This window comes from Leopardus geoffroyi, chromosome D1, assembly GCF_018350155.1.
Source record: "Leopardus geoffroyi isolate Oge1 chromosome D1, O.geoffroyi_Oge1_pat1.0, whole genome shotgun sequence".
Classification (NCBI taxonomy): domain Eukaryota; kingdom Metazoa; phylum Chordata; class Mammalia; order Carnivora; family Felidae; genus Leopardus; species Leopardus geoffroyi.
The window spans coordinates 65,929,000-65,956,419 of record NC_059329.1 but is presented as its reverse complement, the minus strand read 5'-3'; the positions used below and the strand labels follow the sequence as shown (position 1 = coordinate 65,956,419).

The 27,420-nt window shown below is 40.4% G+C and overlaps 1 protein-coding gene across 1 annotated transcript; it reads left to right on the top strand.

Annotated features, from left to right (window-relative positions):
- On the top strand, positions 1-24,985 carry NRIP3 (nuclear receptor interacting protein 3). Its single transcript, XM_045484437.1, has 7 exons — positions 1-304; positions 17,383-17,544; positions 18,046-18,128; positions 20,073-20,212; positions 21,401-21,453; positions 21,580-21,674; positions 21,958-24,985. The coding sequence occupies exons 1-7, from the start codon at positions 131-133 to the stop codon at positions 21,971-21,973; spliced, it is 723 nt and encodes a 240-aa protein (XP_045340393.1). The 5' UTR covers positions 1-130; the 3' UTR covers positions 21,974-24,985.
- Positions 24,986-27,420: the final 2,435 nt, after the last annotated feature.

Genomic DNA, 27,420 nt, shown 5'->3' with positions numbered 1-27,420 from the left:
GCTCCCCGTGACGTCACGCTCGGCTATAAAACTCTCGGCGCGCGCCTCTCGCGGCGCTGGAGGAGCTCGAGGCTGAGGGCTGGTGGGGAGAGGAGAGCGACGCGGACGCCGGGCCGCGGGCGCCTCAGCGATGTTTTACTCAGGGCTCCTCAGCGAGGGCGGCCGCAAGGAAACGGACATGCGGGAGGCCGCGTCGCTGCGGCAGCAGCGCCGGATGAAGCAAGCCGTGCAGTTCATTCATAAGGACTCCGCCGACCTGCTGCCCTTGGACGGCCTCAAGAAGCTGGGCTCGTCCAAGGACACGGTGAGCCCCCCGCAGCCGCGCCACCTGGGGATGCCCGCACGCGGCGACCGGTCACCGTCGCGCCGTGCGGTCTCCCCGGGCCCGCCCTTGGCCGCTTTCACTGAGTCACCCGCCCGGCCTCCGCCCCCGCCTCCGCCCGCCGCTGTCCGCTGTCTCGCTCTCGCTGGCTCGGATTCCTGTCCATCCAGCATCTCCCTGCTTCGCTTTCTGTCGGGATTCCGTCGTAGCTGTCTTTTCTAGCTCGCGCTGCCTTCCGCTTCGTGCCTCTCTCTAGAGTAGGAGACCCTGCCCTGCCTTCTGGCCCTCTGGTCGCCTTTCCTTCCCGTTATTCTCATTCGTAGTACCGAATTCGATTGCAAAGGGCTTGAGCCTCGCTTGGCCGGGCTGCTTGGCCAGTCCAGTGACCCAGACAGAGGTGACTCCTTAATGGGTGTGGGAAGGAGAGGAAGAAGTGGGAAGGGGGGTTTCTTGGCAGTCACCATACCCAGATGATTTTGTTACATCCATTTCCCCCTTTGCCAAGTCTACTTCTCCGTTTGATTTTGGGCTTATCTACCTTGACCTTCTTCTGAGGAGGGAGAGAGAAAAAGGGTCGAATGTGAAGGTTTCTTGAACCCCAGACATCTCTTCATCATTCTCATCCACCTCTACCTCCAAAGAGTGGATACAGGCAGCCAGGCTGCTCCATCTCGCTGGCCAGCTAACGTGTGGAGCTGGAGCTGGCGCAGGCTTTTTTTCCAGCAGGGTCGTTCTTTGCCTTAAGAAGGAGAAACTCCAGGACAGGAGGTCTGGGTTCAAAGACCATGCTGTCCTCTCTAGGAGGGGGGTGGATGGTTCAGGATTTAAAGAACTGTGCTTGACTCTCATCCTTCAGTCACTGTAGTGGAACTGGGCCAAATATATGTTTAGGTTTGCAGTTTTATCTGGAGTTTTCTTGTAGTTTACTTGTTTTCTTGAATTTCACAATCTCGGTATTATCTGGGCAATAGGTTATGAAGCATTAATTAAATGTCTTTTAAATGAGATAGGTGGTCTGCATAATTTTTTCAGTATTTTTTGAGATTTTGGAATATTTAATTTGGCATTAATTTGGCCAAATAATATTTGGCAGAGAAAGAAAGGTGTCAGCCTGGTTCACTGAAATTGCCATTGCAAGCCCTAGATACTATGGAAGGTAGAGGTTCTGAATCCACTTCCTTTTTTTTTTTTTTTAACCATGACTAATGATACACAGATTCCAATATCAGATTTGCCCTCCCCCATTATGATAGAGAATAATTTTAGTTATTTTTGAGCAGGGAAAGGCTATCCAGTTATTTTTCTCTGATTTTTCCAAGGTATGTTACAGGATAGTCAACCTAATTCATACTCACTCAGAATCGTGAGTGACTGAAATGCATTCCTGGAAAAAAGATAACTCTCTGTCTTCCCTTCTTTCACTTTAAAGTGATCTAGATTCATGTAGCAAACCAGGTCTAAATCCTTTAGGCCAAAATAATCCTAGTTCCTAAAAGCTTCAGGAACCAATAAAGAGGGAAGTATTTAAGAAAAGAAGTAAAATGTGGAATGTTTTTCTTGCCCTTGTGCTGGATATAAGAAATGATTGACATTTGGTTGTCCTGGTCTGTCAGAGTTCCCTAGCCCTGAGGAACTACCACTCTATCCTTCTGCTTAGCATTCCTTGTATTACTTCATCCTGTGTAGGAAGAATTCTATCTGCTTTTCTGACTCCAGTCTGTGTCACTGGAGTCACACAGGAGCTGATAGCATAAAACATAGGCAGTCAGTTGGAAGGAGGACGCATCCTCAAGAAGCAAGTTACTGCCACGGATATGATGCATAGCAGTTTACTGTGAGACCTTGAATTAGGATTCACACTTTTTCTCTGAAAAAGAGAGAAATCCATTGCCATGGATTTGATATCCCTCTCTCACTGTTCTCACACTCTTAATGTGAAAATGATTACACAGAAGAGCTAGAACAGGTCACAGAAACCAAGGCATATTGGGGTAGGGAAAGAAAAGCTATGAGTACTGGGGTGAGGTAGCATGATTAAGCTCTCTTGAAACTGATGTTGCTGCCTCAGTACAATCTAAGAAATAACCTTAGAAGTACCCTATCACTTCACTTTATGCCTATGTCTGGTAGTGTAGACAATGACTGAATTTTCTTTCACCGAAGTGAAAATTTGAGCCAAAACTAATTGATAGGTCTGTGGTACAAACCCAATAGAAGAGGAACAAGAAAAAGAGGGAGATGGGGAAAAGAAAAAATTAGGTTTTTGTTGTTGTTGATAGTACAGAAATAAAGAGAGGAAAACTTAGTTTGAGATTTCTTTTTTTTAATTTTTAATGTTTATTTTTTTTAATTTTTTTTTAACGTTTATTTATTTTTGAGACAGAGAGAGACAGAGCATGAACGGGGGAGGGTCAGAGAGAGGGAGACACAGAATCTGGAACAGGCTCCAGGCTCTGAGCTGTCAGCACAGAGCCTGATGCGGGGCTCGAACTCACGGACCGCAAGATCATGACCCGAGCTGAAGTCGGCCGCCCAACTGACTGAGCCACCCAGGCACCCCTTAATGTTTATTTTTAAGAGAGAGACAGAGAGAGCGTGTGCAAGTAGGGGAGGGGCAGAGAGAGAGGGAGACACAAAATCTGAAACAGGCTCCAGGCTCTGAGCTGTCAGCGCAGAGCTTGACGCAGGGCTTGAACTCACAGACAGTGAGATCATGACCTGAGTCAAAGTCAGATGCTTAACTGACTGAACAACCAGGTGCCCCAGGGCAACTTAGTTTGAATTGACTTGGGTTTGTGCCAGTGAGGAGATTGTGGTTTGTTTTCCTCACCCTAGTGACCTATATTAGAATTATACTGTTGGGTTTTATGAATTATCTACCTTTTAACATGCTGTTTCTGAAATATTCACTATTTGATACCAGCCTGCCAACTTTTTTTTTTTTTGGATTGGCAAAGAGCACCTGTGGGCAGTAAAATGTGGTCTTGTTCTCTTGGACCCAGGGAAGTGCCTTTGTCCTATTCCTGTTTATGTGTAGTTGGCTGCGACAAAGTCTGCTGTGGATATAATCTTACTTCTTATGTCTGGTTACCTTATTTTGTTTATCCTTTCATTTTGTGATTTTTTTTTTTCTGTATAAGATTAAGAACCAAAGTCAAAGATATGAATGAGTAATATTTGATTTGATTTATTTTTTTTTTTAAGTTGATGAAGTTGGAGAAAAAATTTCTACTCTTGGAATTTTGCCTCTTGTAATTTCTTTTGTCTTAGCTACCAGTTTCATAAATGTTCTTTTCATTGAGGTAAGGACTTTTTATTTTTAAAAAGTGTTTGTTTAATTTTGAGAGAGAGGGAGAGAGAGAGAGATCTAGAGTGCAAGTGTGTGTTGGGGAGGGGCAGAGAGAGAGAGAGAAAGAGAGAATCCCAAGCAGGTTTTGCACTGACATTGCAAATCCCAATGCAGTGCTCGATCTCATGGTGATGAGATCATGACCTGAGCCAAAATCAAGAGTTGGATGCTTAACCGACTGAGCTACCCAGGTGCTCCAGGACTTTTTAATTTTTAAAAACAATGCTGTCAAATAGCTGTCTTTCCTACATGATAATATTATTGACCATCAGGTTATATCTTTAGTTTTCCAGCAATAGAAAGAGTTTTTCTTTCCCATCTATGATTGAATCTACTTATAGCCAAATGCTTTAGAAAAACTCACTAGAATTAGGAATGAAGGCTGCAGTAAGGATGGTAGAACACAGCAAAGCCACCTGACCATGAAATCACTAGTCCTATACTCTGAGCATCTGATCTACCTGATCACAGAATGCCATAAGACATCCCTACTGGTATATATTTTGAATCAGAGAACTTTTGGAGCCTTAGAAGAGAAGCATGAAATACCAGTATAACACCAGGGTCTGGTGCAAACTGAAGAGTCAGAGCTATGATTGTATCCAATTATAGCAAACATTATTTGAACACTTGCTGTGTTCAGGACACAGTACTAGGTGCTCAGACCACAAAGAAGATAGCAGTTTCTTTCTATAAGAAGTTTATAAATCAGGGGAAGGACAGGATAAATTAATTTAAAACAAGTAAATGTGTAGTATATCAAGTAGCAATAAGTGCTATGGAGAAAATAAACTAGGGTAAGGGGAATAGAGAGTACAATGGCCAGGGTAGGGTGGAGTGGAACCTTGTACTTTATACAAGGTGGTCAGGTAAGGCCTCTCCGATAAGATTACATTGTAGAAGATATTGAAGGAAATCAGAGAGCAAAATATCTTGGGAAGGAATGTTTTAGGCAGAAGGAATAGAAAGTACAGAGGCCTGAAGTGTCAGTATGCTTGATGTGACTGAAAAACTATAAGAAAGTCATTGCGGTCAGAGCAAAATGAGTAAGTGGGAGGGTGATAGGAGATAACATCAGAGAAATAGTGGGAGGCCAAACTACTCAGGACCTTATAGGTCATTGTAGATTTATTTGGCTTTTAATCTGATATGGGAAGCCAGTAGAAGACTTTGTACAGAGGGGTGACATGACATGACTTATTTTATAAAAAGATTTCTCAGACTACTGTGTAGATTAGGCTGATGATGGGCAAGAGTAGAAGCAGGGTGACTGATTAGGAGTTTTGTTATCTAGTAATCCAGGCGAAAGATGAAGGTGGCTCAGAGCAGTGAGAAAGCAGTGAAGGGGACAAGGAAAGATCAGGATCTTGAAGGTAGAACTGACAAGTTTAGTTGATAGATTGGATTAGAGATCTGAAAGAAAGTAGTCAAGAATGACCTTAAGGTTTTTGATCTAGCAGTTGGAAGAATAAAGTTGCCATTTACTGAAATGGCTAAGACTACAGGAAGAGTAGATTAGGGGTATGGATTAGGAATCAGGAATTTGATTTTTGAATGAGTTAAGTTTGGGTTATCTCTTAGTTAATCAGGAATCAGGTGTAGTTGTTGAGTAGACAGCTCCATGAGAAGACAAATAACACCATCAGGAAGCCTATGCTTGTTGCCATGGTGTTATAGTCTATAAGCACTAGAGGAGTTCAGTGGAAGAAGTGATTACTTTGGCTCAGTGTGGTAGTAGTAATGGAGGTCAACATCTGATTACAATGTCATCATTTCATAGTGAGTCAACTGACTACAAGATGTTATGGAGAGGAGGCTGCCAGAGTGTGCCCTATGGAACCTCAGAGCAAGAACTTTACAGTTTATCTGGTCCAGTCCCTGCCTGTGTGAATCCTTCCTAACAAAAATGCAGCCTGCCATGGGCACCTGAGAAACTGCTCAGACTAATCCACAAAGCAGATAACAATCAGGAATAGGGATCTTCTCTTTGAAATAACATGTCTGTGAGCTACACAGAAGGTCTGGAGCAACATAATGGCCTACCTTAGACAGAGCCCCATTTGTTGTTGTTGTTATAGTTGTTGTTGTTGTTTATTTTAGAGAAGAAGAGAGCAAGAGCAGGGGAGAGAGGCAGAGGGAGAAAAAGAGACTCTTAAGCAGGCTCCGTGCTCAGTGCAGAGCCTGATGTGGGGCCCAAACCCGTGACCCTGGGATCATGACCTGAGCCAAAATCAAGAGTTGAATGCTCAACCAACTAAGCCACCCAGGCGCTCCAGTCCCCATGAGTTTTTGAATAAATGTAAACCCACAGACAACTTGTCTATGTTCCCATGGGGGTAGAATGGGTCACACGTTATATATGCAATGAGTAAACAAAGAAGAGAAGGCACAGATACTAGTGCTCTTTTAGATTTCCAAGGCCTGATAGATCTGTATATTCAGCTTGAAATGAGAGTCAATCAGGAGTCCATGTTTATCCACAAATTTTAAATGAGGACTAAATGGAGTAGGATAATTTCATGCCCTTTTAGGGAAAAAAAAGAATGGTAATCAGTTTCAATTTTAAGCTGAGCATGAGGATTTTAAATATGTATATACATATATATATATACTTACTAACACTTGAGCACTTACTCTATACCTGATGTGGTGTTAAATGTTCATATGGATCATCTCATTTAATCCTCACCAATGCACTACAAAGTGCTTACTAACTTGAATTCAACTTTGTCTGACTCCAAGGTATGTATTTTATTATTTTTTTTTTATTTTTTATTTTTTTGGAAGGTGGCAGGTTTAATAAGCAAAAAGAACTCACATATGAGGCTTGTCTTGGGCATCAGTAAGACAAGAAGACTCTTGCACCTGAAGTTTATTGGGAGGCCTTGATTAGGTTCACTTACACATACCATGAAGGTGTTCTCAACACATCTCTACCTCAACACTGTCTATGTTCTTGGAGCAGCCTCTGGGAGTGGGAAGGGCAAGTGGAATTCACATTCCAAGGACAGGGGTGGGGGTAAGAGCCTTGGATGGTACAGTGCCAGCTCATGGGTCAACCCAGTGATCATATCTTTTCCATGACTTTCCCCAACATTTTATAATAACAAGATAATCCTAATTCCTTTTCCCATCTCTCGTGTCATTGCCAGTATTAATTTCATTTCACCTATACATAAGAGTATATCAGCATCTACTATATAAAAGCATTGTATAAAATCATATGTAATAAAATATATTGTTGCTATTATAATTTTGAAAAAAACTGTTATTTGTTACCTTAATTAAGAATAAAAGAAAGGAAAGGCCTTATTTTAGTTTCACTTTATTGCTTTTACAGTACTCTTCCTATCTTTATATAGATCCAAGCTTCTGACATGTCATTTTCCTTCTCTCTAAAAAGCTTCTCTAATATTTCTTGCAAGGCACATCACTGGCAACAAATTCCCTTAATTTTTGCTTTTCTGAGATACCCTTTATTTCTTTTTCACTTTGTTTATTTTGAGAGAGAGAGAGAGAGAGAGAATGCACAGGTGAGCAAGAGCAGGGAGGGGCAGAGAAAGAGGGAGAGAGAGAATCCCAAGCAGTGCACTGTCAGCACAGAGCCTGATGTGGGCCTCCAACTCAAGAATTGCGAAACCATGACCTGAGCTGAAATCAAGAGTCGGATGCTTAACTGACTGAGCCACCCAGGCTCCCCACTTCTTCACTTTTGAAGGATAATTTGGCAGGTACAGATTTTGAGATTAGTGGGAGTTTTCTCTCAACACTTTATTAATTTAATTTATTAATTTTATTTTATTTAAAAAATTTTTTAAAAATGTTTATTTTAGAGAGAGACAGAGAGACAGAGCATGAATGGAGGAGGGGCAGAGAGAGAGGGAGACACAGAATCCAAAGCAGGCTCCAGACTGTAAGCTGTCAGCACAGAGATTGACATGGGGCTCGAACTCACAAACCGTGAGATCATGACCTGGGCCGAAGTCAGATATTTAACTGACTGAGCCACGCAGGCGCCCCTAATTTTAATTTTTTAAATATAGTTGACACACAACGTTATACTAGTTTCAGGTGTACAACATAGTGATTCAACTTCTCTATAGGTTATGCTATTCTCACCACAAATGTAACTATCATCCATCACTATACAATGCTATTACAGTATCATTGACTATATTGCCTATGCTGTGCCTTTTGTTCCCATGACATATTCATTGTATAACTGGAAGCCTGTATCTCCCACTCCCCTTCACCCATTTTGCTCACCTCTCCCACCCCCTTCCCTCTGGCAACCATCAGTTTGTTCTCTGTATTTATAGGTCTAATTCTATAAAGCATATATTTTAAATACTATTCTAAGCAAGGGTTGACAAACTTTTTCTATAAAGGACCAGATAGTAACTGTTTTCAGCTTTTTAGTCCAGTCTCTGTCTCAACTACTCAACAATGCTATTGTAGTGCAAAAGCATCCATAGACAGTAAATGAGTGGGGTTGGTTGTGTTTCAATAAACCTTTATTTACAAAAATAGGTATCAGGCTGGATTTGGCTTATGGACTGTATTTGCTGACCCCACTTTCAAAGTGGTTCTAGTTGTGGTTCTATTGCTAGCTAGAAACCTTGGGTCTCTCTTCTGGGAATAAAAGCTACAAATGGGAGAGACTTATGTAGTTTCAACCCTATTGTCTGGTCTGGTCTATTCTGTGGACCACAAAATTCCATTAGTTTGATTCTGTCTGGCTTCAGTGCAGTATAGGTAAAGGGATTAAGAAAGTGGCCTTAGAAGTTCTTGCTCAAAACATGATTTTGTGGCATTCTGCAGTATAATCTACTTCCTCTCACCTCACTTTTCTTCCCACTCTATAGCCTGATTAGAAGAAGAGATATTTAAGCAGATTGGGTGCCAGATTGAGGAACCTCAGCTATTTCTACCCAGAATACAACACTGCCCACAGAGTGCATTTCCTTCAGAAGCTCCTGATAATAGTGAAGGCAGCACATTTGAGCTTGCTGCTAAGGTTTAGATGCCTAAACCCTGGTTAGGGTTTAGCAGCCACATTTCAGGAACAGGAGAGAACCAGGGACTGCTTAGGTTAGTAGTACCTTGTTGAGGTAAAGCATAAAGCAAGATCCATGTCAGTAGGATCTGGAGAATTATGTCCAAAGGTCACCAGAGTGCCTGTAGCACCTTTCTAACTAATTACTAATGTGTGTCTTGAAGGACTTCAGGAAACTAGAATACAGTTCTTGGAAAGCCAATTTTTCAATAAACATAAAAATAAACCACCTAAGTAAATTTCCTAAGCAATAGTCAAGGAGTGGGAAAGTAAATTACGAACTATGTAATGTGTAAGTATTGAAGGGATTCTGAAAGAAAGATCTAGATGATGTTAATCAAGAAAGGCTTTTTGAAGAAGTAAAGAGTAGAGATTTGTTTATTCAGTACTATATCAAGAACTAGGGGTATAGCTGTGATCAAGACATTTATGGTCCCTGCTCTTGTGGAATTAACAACCTAGTGGGGAAGTGAAATAGTAAACAAGTAAATAAGCAAAATAATTGTGGATTTATAATTACTATGAAAGAAAGAGTAGGATATGTTAATAACTGAAGAGGTGGGGTACCCACTTTAAATAGTATAGTTGGGGGGGCATCTTTGATGAAATGACATTTGAGCTGAGACTTGAAAAAATGAGAACAAGCTAACTATTTGAAGCGTTAGTGGGAGAACATTGCAGACAGAGGGAATAACAGGTGCAAAGGCATTGGAATGGGGAAGAGTTTTTGAACAAGGAAGTATGGATGAATAAAGGGAGTGTGGCATGTATATGGTGTGTAGATGGAGGTTGGAGCAATGGACAAGAACCAGATGATGCAGAACCACATAGACCATGGTAAGAAGTTTGAATTTTATTCAAAGAACAATAGGAAGCTATTGAAGGGTTTGGAGTAAGGGAATGTATTATCCAACTTATATTTTTAAAAACTCACCCTGGTTGCTATGTAGAGAATGAACTGGAAAAGGATGAAAGAAGAGGCAGAAGATAAGTTAGGAGTTTTTTTGCAGTTCAGATAAGAAGTGATGAACCAACATGTAGAAGCAACCTAGGTGTCCATCTGTGGATGAATGAACAAAGAAAATGTAGTATATATATAATATTCAACCATAAAAAAGTATTAAATCTTAACCATTTGTGACAACATAGATGACTGTGAGGGTCATGCTAAGTGAAATAAGTCAGAGAAATACAAATACCATATGATCTCACTTATAAGTGGAATCTAAAAAACACAACAAACAAACAAAACAACCAAGGTCATAGATACAGAGAACAGATTGGTGCTTCCTGGAGGGCAGGGGAGCGAAATGGATGAAAGTGGTCAAATGGTACAGACTTCCAGCTATAAAAAAATAAGTCATGGGGATATCATGTCCAGCATGATGACTATAGTTAATACTAGCGTACTGCATATTTGAAAGTTGCTAAGAGGGTAGATATTGAAAGTCCTCATTATAAGGAAAAAAGGGGAAAAATTATAACTATGTATGGTAATGAGCGTTAACTAGACTTATTGTGGTGATCATTTTGCAGTATATACAAATATGAAATCATGTCATATACCTATAACTAATATAATGCATGTATAATGTAATTATACCTCAAAATTTAAAAATTGCATTGTTTAAAATAAAACTTAGAGGATGAGGTCAATTAAAGTTACATTGCATTTTTAAGGTCTAACAAGCTTTGAAGGTTTTCTGCAAGTATAAAAGACAAAAAAATGATGATGGCTTGGATTAGATTGGAGGCAGTAAAGATGGGGAGGAGTAGATTAATTCCAGATATGTTTTAGAGAAAGCAACAATGGTACTTTGGGATGGAAGTTTAGGGAAAGGAAAGAATCAAAAATAGATGGGTGTATGGTGGTGCCATTTTACCAAGTTGGTGGAAAGGAGACATCCAGAATGTTAAAACTGAACAGGACTTGGAAGCCCAAACAAACTTATTTTATTACTGATGAAGAAAGCAAGGCTTGAGAAAAGTAATGCCTACCAAGATTAGTGATTGGCCCAAGATAATATATGACAACTGATCATTTTGCTGAAAGTAGAAAGTCTTCCTGGAGGAATAAAGATAAGTTTGGGAAGGAGGATGAATGGTACTGGAAGATCTTTAATGTTAAATTGAAGATTTTGTGTTTGATATACTTGGCCAGAAAACCTCTGTAGGTTAAGGAGACCATGAAACTAGTCTTTTAGGAGATTTCTTGGATTTAGCAATAACAGTAGAAATGGAGAAGGAAATATAAGGTGTTAAAGAGGTAGCAGAGTTTCACTCACCGAGATAGGGAATAAGGGAGAAAGTTCAGGTTTTGTAGGAAAGATCAGTGTGACAAGTTAAGTTTGAAAGTGCCTGTGGAATGTCTAAGTAGAAAGTTCAAAGTGGCAGTTGGATCTAGGAGTCTAAAACTCAGAAGTGAGATCTGGGCATGAGACAGCGTCATCATCATAAAGGTAGTAATTTATGCAATGAAAGTAGATAAGGTTGCTCTGAAAGAATATGTAGAGTGAAGAAAGGACCAAAGACAGATTAGTGATTTAAGAAACGAGCAGAGGTAAGGGAACCAGTAAAAGAGATAGATGCCAAATAGAGACAGAAAGGTGGTTTTAGAAGCTAGTGGAGTGTGTCAGGAAAAATGGAATGGCTGTGTTTTGTTGCAGCATTGTTTCTAATGGCAGACATGTAGAAACAATCTAAATGTCCATCAGTAGTTAAATAGTTAAATTGAGGTATATTTGAACCACAAACTCAAATGTCTGCAGAGGATATGCTGTTTTAAAATGCAGAAAATAGGGCAGATGTAAGAGAACAGGTGTCAAGGTGGTTACCTACCTAAGTTACATTGTTGGTGCCTGTGCATACACGCATGCACACACACTTTGGTTTTTGCATGATTGGGCTGATACTGTTAGATAGCTAAATCATCACCCATTCTCAGACCTTTTCTACCTGCATGTCTCCTCTATAGAGATTAGAAGAGCTGAATTCTCTCCCAACTCCCTTTGCAGTTAAGACTGGGCATGTGAATTCTGATCAAGAAGATATAGGGAAAATACTGAGGGAACTTCTGGGAAAACTTTTGCTTTCCTGATGAAAGGGATAGATGGCACATGGTCCCTTCATCCTTCCTCACTCCTTGAGGAATATTTATATGACCATGAGGGGATATCCAAGAGTACAGAGACAGTAGCCCCGAAATTGTTAAACTGCTGAATTATTGCCAACATCTGTCTACCTCCAGACTTCTTGTTACATGAGAAAAAATACACTTCCATTTAAGACATTGTAATTTGGCTTTTCTTGTGGCTGAACATTTTCCTACTATATAGGGTATACTGTTTCATGTAATGTTTGTTTTTATAAAAGATACATTTAAAAATTTAGACTATTCCTTGTGTAGGGATCTCTATATATCTAGGTCAATGGTGATATTATTATTTCTTGACTTAATTGATTTTATCATTATCTATTGATTTTCTACCATAATAGGTAAGGGCTTAATTCTCTTACACCTCTTCATTATGTCCTCTCTCCTAATATACTAATATTCTGTTAAATAACTGTTTTGGGTCCAATCATCATTTACTGCTTAGTAAATAAGAAACTGGAACTGTTCATATTATTCACAGCTGGGTCAAATAATGTACTGTATTTCCTTTCTCATACAAATATTTGCTTTTCTCAATATTAATAGTTGCCAGCTTATTTTTTATGTAAAATTTAAATCTCCAAGTACCTTAAAACTGTAGATGATATACCAGGTCCATCACTTTTTTCTTGGAGACATCCTTCCTGGAGCCCTCCATCCTCTAATTTCATTTTGGACTGGTTGCTCTCAAGGCCTGTTATATATCCTATATCCTAGACTTTTCCTTCAGCATCATTTTCAGAATATCCTTTGCCTCTCTTCTCTATTGGATCCTTTGTTCTTGGACCATATGATTTTTTTCTTTGTTCGTTGGTTTCCCTCACTTTGGTGGAGCATGTCCTTCAGTAGTTTCTTAAAGATTCATGGGAAATATCTTTCCTGAGTTTTGATCGATAGTTTGGCTAGGTTAGGAAACTATGCACTGTCAAATTTTTAAAAAGTATTATTCCATTGTCTTTTAGCTTCTCTAGTTGTCCCTATGCCATTTTGGTTCCAAATCCTTTGTATTTGGATCATCTTTTTCTCTTTGGAAGATTTTGCAATCTGTGTCACCCATAATATTCCAAAAATTCATAGTGATGTGAAATTTTGTTGTGGGCCTTTATTCTCTTATTAGATGAGGCTCTACGTGGATTTTTTCAATCTTTAAATCCATATCCTTCAGCTCTGGCTTAGTATGGTACTCTATCCTCACCCTTAGCTGTTCTAGAAATCTGACAGTACATAATTTCTAAGCCTAGATAAACTATTAACCAGACAGAGTTTTTTTTTTGACTTACTATTTAAAAAAGAATAAACTTTTGGCATACTTCCCATTTGTCTGGGTCAAGTGGGAGTTTTATGAAGCCTTTATACTGATCTATTTCCAACCCTCTAACGGTAGAGGTTCTAATACCTCTAACTCCTCAGCCTTTTCAGAGTTTTAGTTTGAGTAGGAAAACTGCTTTTACAGCTAGACCCCAAAAATATAATAGCTCAAACATAATAGTTTATTTTTTCTTAAGTAACAGTACTAGTAGAAAGGTCAGCAAGACAGTCTTCTTCCATATAGTCATTTAGGGACCTAGACTGACAGTGGCTCTTCTGTCTTTAACATGTCACCTCTAAAGGTTGCCTGGGTGGCTCAGTCAGTTGAGTGTCTGACTTCAGCTCAGGTCATGATCTTGCTCATGGGTTTGAGCCCTGCATCGGCCTCTGTGCTGACAGCTCAGAGCCTGGAGCCTGCTTCAGATTCTGTGTCTCCCTCTCTCTCTGCCCCTCCACTGCTCATGTTCTGTCTGTCTGTCTGTCTGTCTCTCTCAAATACACATTAAAAAAATTTTTTTGAATGTGACCTCTAAGAAGGTTATCTTAAGGATCATTTCCATTTCAACCAGTCAAAAGAGAAAAAGAATGGAGGAATGTGCACAGGATATTTTTATGGATCAGGTCTAAAGTGGTACATGTCGCTTCTCCTCACATTCTGTTGGCTAGAAGTCAGTCATATGGCCATGCCTAACTACAAGGAAGTTGTACTGCACAAGAGAACATGGATTTTGATGAACAACTGGCAGTCTTTGCCACTCTAGCATTGTATGGAGTGGAATGGTGTAAAGCTTTCTTTAGTCTAGGTCAGTTACCACTTTTCTGTTTGCTTCTCAGATTCCACAATCTTGTCTCTTTTTGTCTCTTCTTTTTTTGTTATTGTTGTTTCCTGTATATTGTTCTTTTTGTTCTTATAGGTTTAGGCCTTTCTTATTCCTTGACTATTATTTTAGTGCAATTTTGGTTGGGAGCACAGGTAAATATGCAGTTGCATGTCATTTAAAACCTGTAGGCATAATAAAATGACCACAGAAAACTATTTCTGAGGTTCATGTGGGTTTATTGGCTGTGAATTTTCAACTCCTAAACTATATTATGAATACTTTTAGTTATGAAATTGAACAAAGAGAATTATACGTATGACATAGAAAAATGTCTTTCAAATATTAAACAAAAGTAGAAAATGTTAGAACAGTGTTATAGTATGATCTTATTTTTGTATGTGTTTGTATATGTACTAAAATGTTTGGAAGGATATACTTCTAAATTGTGGTTATTTGTAGAGAGTGGGACTGAGGAATGGTTGAATTGAGGGACACTCCCTTTTGATTTTATATATTTCAGTGATATTTGAATTTTTTCACTGAGCATGTATTGTGTTTGAATCTTTTTTGGTTACTAAAGAAAAGAACACATAAATTGTCAGCAGGGTCAAATGCCCCAGAGAACTCAAGGAAAAACGAAGGCTGAAAAATATCTACCAGATTTGGAAATTAGGAGATTATTATTGGTGTTGAGGGATCAGAAGTAATCTCAGTGAAGAAAATATAGGATATCAGGAAATAGACATAGTGATTTGGGGCTTCTTTAAAAATAGACTATTCAGTGGGGCGCCTGGGTGGCTCAGTCAGTTAAGCTTCCACATCTTCATTTCAGCTCAAGTCATGATCTCATGGTTCGTGGGATCAAGCCCTGTGTTGGGCTCCATGCTGACAGTGCAGAATCTGCTTGAGATTCTCTCTCTCTCTCTCTCTCTCTCTCTCTCTCTTAAAATAAATAATTAAACTTAAAAAAAATAGACTATTCAAGACAAGGGTGTGATTAGAGGAGGATGTTGAATTGAGGGTCTGAGGTTATGTGGAGTTTTCTCCCCAATATATGAGCACTTTGAGTATGTTTTATAACCTGTGGAGGAAGGATTCTATATGGAGGGAGGAAAAATTCAGAAGAGCAATGACTTCAAGGAAAATAATTTCAGAATTTTCCTCATCTGTCCAGTGATGATTAGACTCCTTTGCAAGATTAGGAGTAGTGAGGTAAAGCCATGTTCAGCAAGACTGATGTAGAAAGAAAGCCCCAAACTTTCAGTGAGCAGGGCTTTCGTTAAATGGCCTTTGAATCCCTTCTAGTCTTCAGTTCTACAAAGGTAGTTTATCTGAGTTGGTTCTGCTGAGCATGGACTTGATTGAAGCAAACACCCTGCTTTAATATGACTTGAGCTAGGAATCCAGGCTTATTAATGAGAGAGATAAGAATGAAGAATTTCTGTTTCTTTTGAGGAGCAAAGCATTTTCCAGTGTCACATCAGGAAATCTGACAGAGTTAGCACTTCCTCTAGCTCCTTATCAAGTTAAGAAGCTCTCATTTTCTTTTTAAGTGCCTCTGTCTCCCTCTCTGTCTCTCTCTCTCTCTCCTTTTCCCAAGGATACTAATTTAGAATCTGTTTTGCCAAGAGTCTGTGTATTTTGGGAATCCATTTCTTCACCTCACCAGGGTTACAGTGAGTCATGGTTCTGACTCCATTCTTCCTCAGAAATTGTAAGGTGGTAGATAATTAAGACCTTATCCAGTTTGAACCCCTTTCTTGGGAAAATTCTAGGCTCTAGGCTTCTAAGAGTGATCCTCTTTGCCCTAAAATTGGAGAGGCACCTGGTATGTGTTATATAGAAACTTGGAGTTAGACTCTTTCCTCTGAGAGATTTTAAATATTATTGTAAACTGAGGATAAGATTCTTGTGTATAGAAATTACTCAGGTCAAATGAGTTCTTATCAAGAGGTAACCTATATTTTCTACAGGCCACTTTGTGTAGAAAGAGCAGAGCATGGATATGGCTGCCCTATGAACTCTCCAAACAGAATTTCTGTCAAAGAGCAGACTTGAATTCACATTCCTCATTCTGCCTCCTAATATTAGGTATCCTGGCATAGATATAAGGTCTTATTAAGTCTCCTGTTTCTTGGTCAGTCTCTTCCCCTTTTACACTCCCACTTTTTGGCCCATTGGAGAGAGAGATAGTGGATAACAAGCATCTGACAAGAGTTGCCTTATGTTTCTTGAGGTCCAGAGGATGTCAGTAAGGATTAGTCATATGGGTTCTGCCAGGTTCCAAAGTGTCTCCTGAGAGGGTTGCTCAGCAGGTATGGATTCCTCTCTTCCTGCCCCAACCACCCCTTGAGTTGCCTAGCCCACAGGACAATCAGGTCACGAAGGCATATGAAGACTGGGTCCAAAAGATGAGACTGTAAGGGAGTGAGACTTGAAATAAAAGTGGGCAGGGACATCTGGGTGGCTCAGTTGGTTGAGCGTCTGACTTCAGCTCAGGTCATGATCTCACATTTGTGGGTTTGAGCCCCATTTTGGGCTCTGGGCTGACAGCTCGGAGCCTGGAGCCTGCTTCGAATTCTGTGTCTCCCCCTCTCTCTGCCCCTCCCCCACTCGCTCTCTGTCTCTCAAAAATAAATAAACATTAAAAAAATTTTTTTAAAAAGAAATAGAGGGCGCCTGGGTGGCGCAGTCGGTTAAGCGTCCGACTTCAGCCAGGTCACGATCTCGCACTCCGTGAGTTCGAGCCCCGCGTCAGGCTCTGGGCTGATGGCTCAGAGCCTGGAGCCTGTTTCCGATTCTGTGTCTCCCTCTCTCTCTGCCCCTCCCCCGTTCATGCTCTGTCTCTCTCTGTCCCAAAAATAAATAAAAACGTTGAAAAAATAAATAAATAAAAATAAAAAAAAATAAAAAGAAATAGAAGTGAGCAGAGCTTCTGACAACCAGTACTGGGTAGGTTTCTTTGGTCTGTGAGAATGAGCTGCCTCATCTGTAAATTACCTGGGAGGATACATTTCTTCCACATAGACTAAGGTCACTTAAGCCCTTATAAGGGAAGGGAAGGCAGTAGACCTTCCAAATCACAAGGGTCCCTCAGTTCTCTTTAGCCATAGAATATTCACTGGCCCTATCCACATTTTCCAATGTCCCACCTTGCTCTTTAATTCATTCAGGGTGGCCTACTGCAAATTGATTCATAGTACCTGCTCTGATAATACCAATGAAGTCTCTACTTGAAGGAGGAATAAATAAGAAGCAAAGATAGAGCGCAGTTATGTGAGGTTCCTTCATTACTTCTGTGGGACCTGGGGGACAATGGGAAAGGGGGGAAATGACCTGTCACTAAGATGCCTCTGCTTTCTATTCCTCAAGCAACCTCATAACATTCTGCAGAGGCGCCTCATGGAAACCAACCTGTCTAAACTTCGAAGCAGCCGTGTTCCTTGGGCCTCCAAGACCAACAAACTGAATCAGGCTAAGTCTGAGGGACTAAAGAAGTCTGATGATGATGACATGATTTTGGTTTCTTGCCAGGTAATATTCTGAGAGTAGTTTTTCCAGGGTTTTCTGGAATAGGATTTGGGCCCATTGTGATCCCCATAGTGGGGCCCTCTCCTCCAAACTATAGAGTGTGGGTCTTATCATGGACTCACCATAAGTGAGTTTTACAGGAAGCATATGCAGCATTTTTATGCATGTATGTCTTTATGGGAAAAAGGACCAAAGCTTTCATCATATTTGCAAGAATGCGTAATACACACACACACACACACACACACACACACACACACTTAAAATTAAGAGCTACTTGGTGTATAGAACTATAAACACACAAAATTCTTTGGGATCCTCTGTCAGCTCTAGATTCAGCAGGAAAAAAGCTCCCTAAAGGAGATTCTGCCATGGATAAAGATGAGACATTACCAGCCCATAATGGTGAGATGCTCTCCAGCCCTGCCTTTCATATGACATCTGCTTGCTCCCTTCCCTTTTGCTTCTCTAGCTCCTGTTGAACAGTATGTTTCCTCTCCACAGTGTGCTGGAAAGGATGTGAAAGCCTTGGTTGACACAGGCTGTCAATATAATCTCATCTCTTCAGCCTGTGTGGATAGACTGGGGTAAGTAGCCACTTGTACTGGGTGGGAATCAGATGCTAATGCACTCTTTTCCTGAATCTATTTTGAGGTTAGAGATGGTGAGGGTCTCTACCAAGGCTCCAAGAGAAGTGTGCAGAGTTCAACTAGTCAGCTGGAATTAGTCCTTAGTAGAGGGGGCATGGTAGATTCCCAGGCACGTGGGAGAAATCAGTGAGCCAGGAAAGCCTCAGGTTTTCCATCAACTCCCACCTATTAATTTCTGAGCAAAGACTTTGAGGGTCTATAATGAGAGAGTGTGAGATCCTTGGTTCATTGTTTGCCATGGCCTGATTCTGATATGTGCCCTGCCGGGACAACAGATTAGAAGGAGCTGTCCTGTTGGTATATCCCAGATGAGTAAAAGCAGGGATGCACTTTATCTTAGCTTACTCAGCGTACTTCTGGAAGCCATACTGCCTGTCCCAAGAAGATAGAACTTAGAATAGGATGGCTATTGCTGCTGGGCCTGAACCATCGTAGGTGTGATTAGCTAGCTGTTTCTTAGTGCCTTTCCTCTCTGTAAAGAACAGGTAAAATCAAATCTTACTGCTTCTCCAGCTGGGGATTGGGTGTGAAGCAGATACTTCATATATTGAATGTCTTTGGTTATTTAACAGCTAGAATTGGGTTCTTCCTCTTCTGGTCAGAGAAAGTCATTTTGTATCTTTCCTCCTTTTCAGTCAATAGGTACTTTTATTTCTTTCCTTCTTCCTTCTCTTTCCTCCTAAGTAGCAGGGGGGCCCTAAGGTCTAGCCCAGAATTGGAAGAATCAATCCAATGTCATTTTCTACTTTTCTAGCCCTCAGTACAGCAAATCATTCCTAGCTCAAATATCTTTATTGAAACAATCACTAGTGTAGATAAAATGGTCCATTCTAAGCTACTTTCAAGATGTTCATATTCTTAGGTGGGACTGGAACAAAGCTTGGTTTGTATAGTTAGTGACCTCTGCCACCTGATCTGTTCCTTCTTGTTTCTACCCTGTCCTCACCCTCACCACCACTGTAACTCTTTGAAGCTGGCTCTGTGGGATTTGTACACTGATATTTAGGCTGGTGGGAGGAGCCCAGGACACAAGTGCTCCTGTGGGAAGAATCCTGAGCTTTTTTATGTGGTGAAGAGGTGAAATACAGTGTAACATGATGGTTCCAGAAAGACTAATAATGTCCTGATGCATAATTAGGCACCAGTCTGCCATGGTTCCAGCAGAATTAATAACCATCTGTAAAACTGCAGTTATTTTTCTTTTGGATGAGCTATAACACCAAAAGAGAGGAAATGGAGTAATGCAGAAGTATTGGCACAGAAAGTCCATAATTAAGTTTTTATCCACCAACCCATAATAGCTTGGGTGCTAGCTGTTCCAATCAGCTTATATAACTGTGTAAAACCTGGGTGCTGTTCCTTTCCTTTCTCCCCTGCAGAGACAAGTTAAATTAATTATGAATTTCTCCATGATATTCCTTGCTGATATCAATATCAATGTGATTACCAAATAAGTACCAGCATCCACTAACCTTATATCCTAAGGCTGATGAGGATAAACTGCCCTCTCTGAGGGCAGTTAGCTGTTAACTAAGTTGCCTTGCATATAAGTGGGGATTTTAGGATGCAGAATAGGATTTTCTGAGTGTATCAACTTTCATTTACACCAATGCAGATAGTGACATAGCTTTTTGAGAACAGCAGCTAAATCTTTCAGTTTTTGTATCCCCTGGCATAGGTAGGACAAAATTCTGAAACAAGAAGTATAGGCTTTCTAGCACTTTTTTTTTTTTTTTTTTTTTTTTTTTTTTTTTTTTTTTTTTGGTAAATTAAACCCAGGAAAGCCTGGAAAATTACACCTGGGGGCCAGAAGGTAGAAATTGCCAGATTTTATCAAAAACCTCTGCCAACGGGATTCTGATAGTTCCCTCTCTGATGCAGACTCAAGGAGCATGTCAGATCTCACAAGCATGAAGGAGAGAAACTTTCTCTACCCCGGCATCTGAAAGTAGTGGGCCAGATTGAGCACCTGGTGATCACACTGGGTTCCCTCCGTCTGGACTGTCCAGCAGCTGTGATTGGTGAGTAGAATTGAAAGTGGGACCTATGGAACCCTTTTGTAAACCCTCTCCCTTCTTCCACCAAACCCTTGTGAGGTCTCATGCCTGTAAATAACTGACTTCTTCAAAATCCCAGGTTTCCACTTTTTCTGTACTATAGACTTGTCCCAATTTTTACTCTCCAAAGTACCAGATGGGCTCTGAGCTACATTCAAGACATGTTGAGAATCACTAAGAAAAAGGAGTGTGTAATTCAGGATAAAAAAATTTAAGTGTAAGAAAATAGACATTTTTGTGTGCCAGTGAAGATGGTTCCTGAAAGCTTTCCCTGAGCTATTGGAGGTAGAAGGCAAGATCCTCTTACTCCTTTGCCATAAATCACTTTCTACTACCTCTTGTACTTTCCCTTATGTAGTCTCCTCTACACTACTGTAAATCCTGAGTTTTGTCTAAAGGCCTTTGGCTTTTAGAGTTTTTTTTTTTTCAATATATGAAATTTATTGTCAAATTGGTTTCCACACAACACCCAGTGCTCATCCCAAAAGGTGCCCTCCTCAATACCCATCACCCACCCTCCCTTCCCTCCCACCCCCCATCAACCCTCAGTTTGTTCTCAGTTTTTAAGAGTCTCTTATGTTTTGGCTCTCTCCCACTCTAACCTCTTTTTTTTTTTTCCTTCCCCTCCTCCATGGGTTTCTGTTAAGTTTCTCAGGATCCACATAAGAGTGAAAACATATGGTATCTGTCTTTCTCTGTATGGCTTATTTCACTTAGCATCACACTCTCCAGTTCCATCCACGTTGCTACAAAGGGCCATATTTCGTTCTTTCTCATTGCCATGTAGTACTCCATTGTGTATATAAACCACAATTTCTTTATCCATTCATCAGTTGATGGACATTTAGGCTCTTTCCATAATTTGGCTATTGTTGAGAGTGCTGCTATAAACATTGGGGTACAAGTGCCCCTATGCATCAGCACTCCTGTATCCCTTGGGTAAATGGCTTTTAGAGTTTTAAAGACCTAGGTTTGAATCTTGGCTCTATCATCTTTTAACTGTAATGATCTGGGAAAATTATTTAATATAATAAATGCTCAACAGATGTTTATTGGATGGATGGATGGATGGATGATTAGATGGAACCCAATAGTGATAAGGCTGACTTCTAAACCAGAATGGCAATAGTTGAATCTTACTTTTTTTTTTAGAGGACAATGAGAAAAACTTGTCCCTTGGTCTCCAGACTCTCCGATCCCTTAAGGTAGGGTTGATTTTATTTTCCCTTTGATACTTACTCTCTGGGTGGGGGGTGTGGGGGGTGGGGGGGATCCTTTTGCACTGACAGTAGGATTATTGACAGTGCCCAGTGATTCTCCTTTGTTTTCAGTGCATAATAAATTTGGATAAGCACCGACTGATCATGGGGAAGACAGACAAGGAAGAAATCCCTTTTGTGGAGACAGTTTCCTTGAATGAAGACAAGTAAGTGCCCAAATGAGTCAGGTCAAGTAAAATCCACTTGTCATTAGGTGGAGGGTTCTCATACAGGATATTGGGTTGTGTTTGTTCTTCAGTCTTGCCATAAGTACATTCACCCCTAACCCCTAGAGTTCACCATCCCACAAAACTCTCTAGCCCATATTCTGGAATGAGTAGTAATGATACTGGTGGGGAAATTAAGTAGCTTTTAAACTAAAATTGTACTTGCCTTCAACCTAACTTCTTTGAATTTGGTATCATTTCTTCTATTTCTTTCTCATTTCAGCACTTCAGAAGCATAACTACAGACTGCAGCATGTCTGCACGTATGCGTACATACCAGGTTGACAGATTGAGAAACCTGGGTTTGAACCAAATGCTGTAGCAACTTGCTGTGGACCAAGTCCTTTCCTCTGATAGAAGCTCCAGGGGCTCCTTCCCACCCAGACCTCTCTAGACTTTAGTCTGTGCTTAGAGATCTTATCTGGTTATAGCCATTGTTTTTTACTCCTCTGATCACTTAATTTATAGACCTTTTGACACTGCCAGGTCTCACTTGTGGCCTACTTCTCTGCTTCTTCCAGGAATTTGCTTTTATTAGTCAGGTATAGGGGCTGTCAGGTTCTATTTCTCTATAGATACACTTGCTTCTTTTCCTATAGCTAAAATGTATAATAAACAGGAACCTGACCTTTATCTCCTTTCAGCTGTTTCAAAGAGGTGCAGGATACCTAGGTCTCAGAATTAGAATTTCTTCTAATTCATTCGTTGATTTATCAAGTACAAATTTATCTGAAAGGGCCAAGAGAGATCATCTAGTTAAACCCTTTTATTTAAAGGTCCAGAGAGGCAAGTGAATTGTCTAAGCTCTTATACTAAGTCAGTGGCAGAGGAACCTAGAGACTCAGACTTGACAAGCCAAGACTATGTTCATTCTCCCATTCTGCTACTTTTGTCTTCAGGCCTTGAGAGGAGAATGAAGAGGTGGGGGGTTGTAAAAACGCAGGGTAGGGGAAGAATCTGCTTTGGGGATGGGTGCCAGGAGGATCTGAGTAGCCCTCCCTCCTGTGTGCTAAGTCTACTAAAAGTCTCTGCACCCAGTTGTCACATATAGGGCCTTATTTTGGTGCCCAAAAGCTGAGGGTACAAAGATGAATGAGATGGTCTCTCACTATGAACTTCTTAGAGGGGAGAAGGGGGAAAGGAGCCACAGACAGAAGAACATTAATCACTTTCTGAGATGGAATTGAAGGCTATGTTAAATAATCAGGGGATCACTATTAGACATTGATACCTCCAAGATCCAGTCATTATTTCTGCCCAGTCTATTATTTGTCTGCCATGGACTCAAGTAGCTGGTATCATGAATAGGGAAAGGAGATGCAAAAAACCTGAAGAGGTCCAAAATAGAAGGAAATACTAGGTAGAATAAGTTGGTGGAAACTCCTACCTATGGAAACCTTTCTGGGGTGGTGGTCAGGAATGAAACTTCCAGGCAGGAAACTGAGGGTTGGGAAGCTCTTCAGCTTTGCTCTATTTTAAGGAAAGAGGCAGGGTAGGAGCTGGCAGTGTTAAGGACAACTTTTTCTGACTGCCCAATGTCCCCTGCCTCTTCTCAAAACATTGGAGGTCACAGGGGTATCTTGAAGCTTTTTTGTTGGGGTGTCAGCTTAGGCACACAGAATACCTATAATGGAAGCTCCCCTTCAATTTGGTCATAAAAGTACTTGGAGAAGTCAGAAAAATACTCAGCTATATCTTTTTAAGAGATTCCCAACTCTATCCTTGCTTCATGGAAGTAGTTTCCAGCGCATTTAACAGATCCCATGTTGAACTTTGCCAGGTCCCACCTATAATCTCATCTAGTGTTCAGCTACTGCCTCTACCAAACAACTTTTTGGAACTGTGAATGTTTTTAGGCTTACAGAAGCTCCCTAAAGACTAGGAACTTGGTGACTCCCACTTGAACAGCTAGGCAGCCATAGTACAGCCTAGGTCACCCCAAGGCTCCCCTTCTTATCAGCCTCTATAGCGGAAGCAAGATGGAAAACTAAGCACAGCCACAGCAGAGGAGGCCATGCCTGAACTTCAGCAGGGGTGATCCCAGTTTACCAGCCTTCAGTGCCCCCTCCAAATTTACCACATTTTTTCCTGGGGTGAGGGAGACCTGTGCCTTTCCACTGAGGCCTCTCCACTCTCTTGCCCTACCTATCATGGCATCACTTTGGCCTGCTCTTTACCCTAAGGCTGAGTTGAAATACTTCACCCCTTCCTTCCCAGGTTGAAAATTCCACTCCAAGCCTTGACTCTTGGCTACTCGACAGGCATATTGTAAGTTCCTTCACCTGGTTTATCCTTATTTGGATTCCTGGTGGACCAAGTGAGGCCAGAAATTCTTAGGTGTTAGAAAGATGTGACTGATTCTGACAAATTGAGTTGAGGATTATGTGGTGTCAGAGGAATGATCAGATTGCCTTTAGTGATCTTTCTGGCCTCTGAAAATTAATGATTTTCCAATTTTGGAAAAGAAACAATTGGGATGATCCGAGCTTAGGATATCATAACCTCATTCAGTGCAGTCAGATCATTTGAATTCACTAACCAAATAGTTGTGCTTTAAACCTCAGGCTTTATAGAGGTACCTAAAAATGTCTAAAGACAATTATGGGAAGTCTTGAACTTCATTAATCTTTAAATGCTGCCAAGTTTATTATTCTGGTAGCCCATATCTCTCTGGTATTCATGAGGGAGCACCTAATCTACTTTTGGGGAGCTGGCAAGGTAAAAAAGTAAAGTTATTCTCCCCAGAATTCCCTACAAAATTCTCTCTGGCACCTCTGATTCAGGATGTGAGAAGAAAGTGTCTACCCAGGTCAGAGTTCTCAAGACAGGCAGTAGCAGGCATTAACCCTGCAGAACTAGTACCCCCTCATTCCTTATTAGATCTCCATCTCAAGTACAAGAAGTTTGAAAAATATTGTTTTTGTTATTTGGTATATCTATGCCTGAGTTATTTGAGGAACAAATGTTTTCTGACTTTTCTATTTCCTTGCCCTGCACAGACCCCATCTGGTAAGATTTTCTATTCCTTAGCTCAAAGTGTCTGTAGAATGGAATGCTTATTGTGTCAGCTGCCCTGACTCTTGTGTAATAGAAGCATCCTTCCAGGCTGGAGACATGGAGGAGATGAACTGGATTCTTCCCTCCTTCTGTTGCCAAGCCTCTACATTGGCACTTTACCTGCTCAGTGTTTATGGCTGTGTTGGGTTTATTTGTGAGATTGATGTAACAATAAAGTGAAATCTTCCCCTCTGTGTGCTTGTCTGACAAAGTCTCTGTGTCAGGGCCCCTGGAAGGTGAGGGAGCCCACGCACAGCCTAATTGCATCAGTGCTTCTCTCATAGGGTCTTCTGAACACAAGGCTTTGAGGTCCTCATTTTTCCATTGCTACTGGTCCTTTGGCAGTCTCTTACTGGCTGTATGTCCTTGGGAAAATTAGTGACCCTCTCTGAGCTTGGTTTTGTAATTTTTAAAACATATTTCTTAATAGTATTTGCGACACAGTATCAAATGTAAAGTGGTTGTCATATAGTCGTCCCTTAAAGATTTAACTGCATGTGAGAATAATCTTTCATGGTGGGTCAGCAGAGTGTAAGAGAATAATTCTTCCAGAAAGGGAAATATTATTTAGTTAAAATAAATAGCATAGGTTTGGGAAGGGGAAATATTATTGAATGAGCCTTAATATATATTAAGTTAAAGCCATTGTCTAAATGACATTTCAAATAAATGCATTTTACAGATGATAGAAACTTTTAAGCATTAATATTTTAATATTTAAACAGTATGATTAAAGAATCAGCAAGAAACATTTTTTAACTATGACAGTGGTTATCACAATCTAGAATTATGGTTCCACTACTACTCAGATGATACCACCTCAAAAGGCTTTCTCTTATTTTTGTCCATTTACCATAAATTTTAAAAATTAAAAAGATTTACCCAATGTTACTCTTAGTCAATGGATGACAGATTTAAGATTCAAGATTATCTTAATAGAATGAAATAAAGAAAAATAAGTTTTAAAGAGTTAAAAAAATAGATCCTGACTTTCATTAAAAAAAAATCTATTGCTCTTGCACAGTGGGGGAAATCTTGGATTAACAGGTTTACATGAGGATGATGTTGGTGTTTTAATTAAGGAGTGTAGAATTATTAAGGACTCTGTGTAGGAGATGTCATTTGTAAGAGGGGAACATGTGCACAATTTGTGGAACATCTAGAACAGGGCAATGACAACATGATTACTGGCTTCAGAGCTGTCGTGGAAAGTGTTCCTTCTGGAACCAGAAGGCAATCATTTCCAGTAGGTGGAGGTTTCAGGGAGGCATACAGATCCTGGTTCAGTTGGAGGGAAGCATCTACTATAAACCAGGGACTATGCTAACTCCTGCAAAGAAGGTAGTATTTTTCACAGTTTTGCAGAAGGAAAAGCTAAGGCTCAGAGTGGTATCAAGATACAACTGTTTGGCACAATTAAATGAACCGTCTCTAAATTTTCTTTCACTGGAAGCGAAAGGTGGGATGATCATTTTCTAGCAATATTGTGAAAGATTTCTGTATTGCGTAGAAGGTTGGATAAAGAGACCTCCAACGTAATTTCTGATGCCAACATTCTTTGATTCTAGGATATCTTTATTAAATGGCATTGTGAATCAAATATAGTCTCTTGTCGACTCACTGCCATCACTACAAACAGACTCATTAATTTGGACTTAAATTATGATCTTTGTACCCAGATTTGAAGGGTTGCAGGTTACTGATCTTATGGAATCAGAAAGCAGAGAGAAACTGTGTATTATAGCTTGGACTCCTCTCTTAGCTGCCACTTCTTCCTTCCATTATTAGTGCATCCTGAGCTATAATATGCTACTGTCTTATTTTGTGCTCATTTGTCTGGCCAATGAACTACTGGCAGCTGTTTCTCACATGGTGTCAAGCATATGGGCATTGTGACAACTGTTTTCTCAAAGATGTTTTTATTCATGGGTCATGGTATATTCTGGAAGACTGGGGCTGCCAGATGCCTGACCAGAATAGAGAACAATGGGCCTTTATCTAATTTTATTAAGTGATTGGTCCAAAGGTTTTAACAACCTGATGACTACAAGCCTTGTTCTTTCTCTCCAGCACCTTTATCACCTTCTTTCCTAGACCTATGCCTCTAACCAGCAAATCCCAGCAATAAAAATCAGAGAGGGGAATTCAGTCTTAGCATTGCTTTTACTAGAACCATAGTAGCCTCCAAATTTGTAATTAATATAGAAAACTTAACTCTCCATGGAACTCACATACTTTGATATTGACATACTCAAACCATGCCTGTTGTCTAGAAGAGGAGAAATAGGTTGGGAAAGGGGAGTATGGTTGATCAAGTGGAGATACTTGTGTTTGCCAGGGGAGAAACTTGGAGGGGAAAGGGAGGGGAAATATAATCTTCTGTACTGTGAGCCTAGATAACAGGCATTTAATAACCTTTCTTTCATCATGTGGTAAACTAATGTGGAATGTCTTGGGATTCTTGATTCCTTGGATACACTAGATGACTTGTAATTGGGGGAGCTGCTAAAGTGGTTCTCATCTTACTTATTTTAAAAATGGGTAAGGAGATGAGAATTTGATTGGTACTGGGGCTGATCATATGAAAAAGCAATTACTCTTTTTTAAAAGTTCTACAGAAACTGTCTCT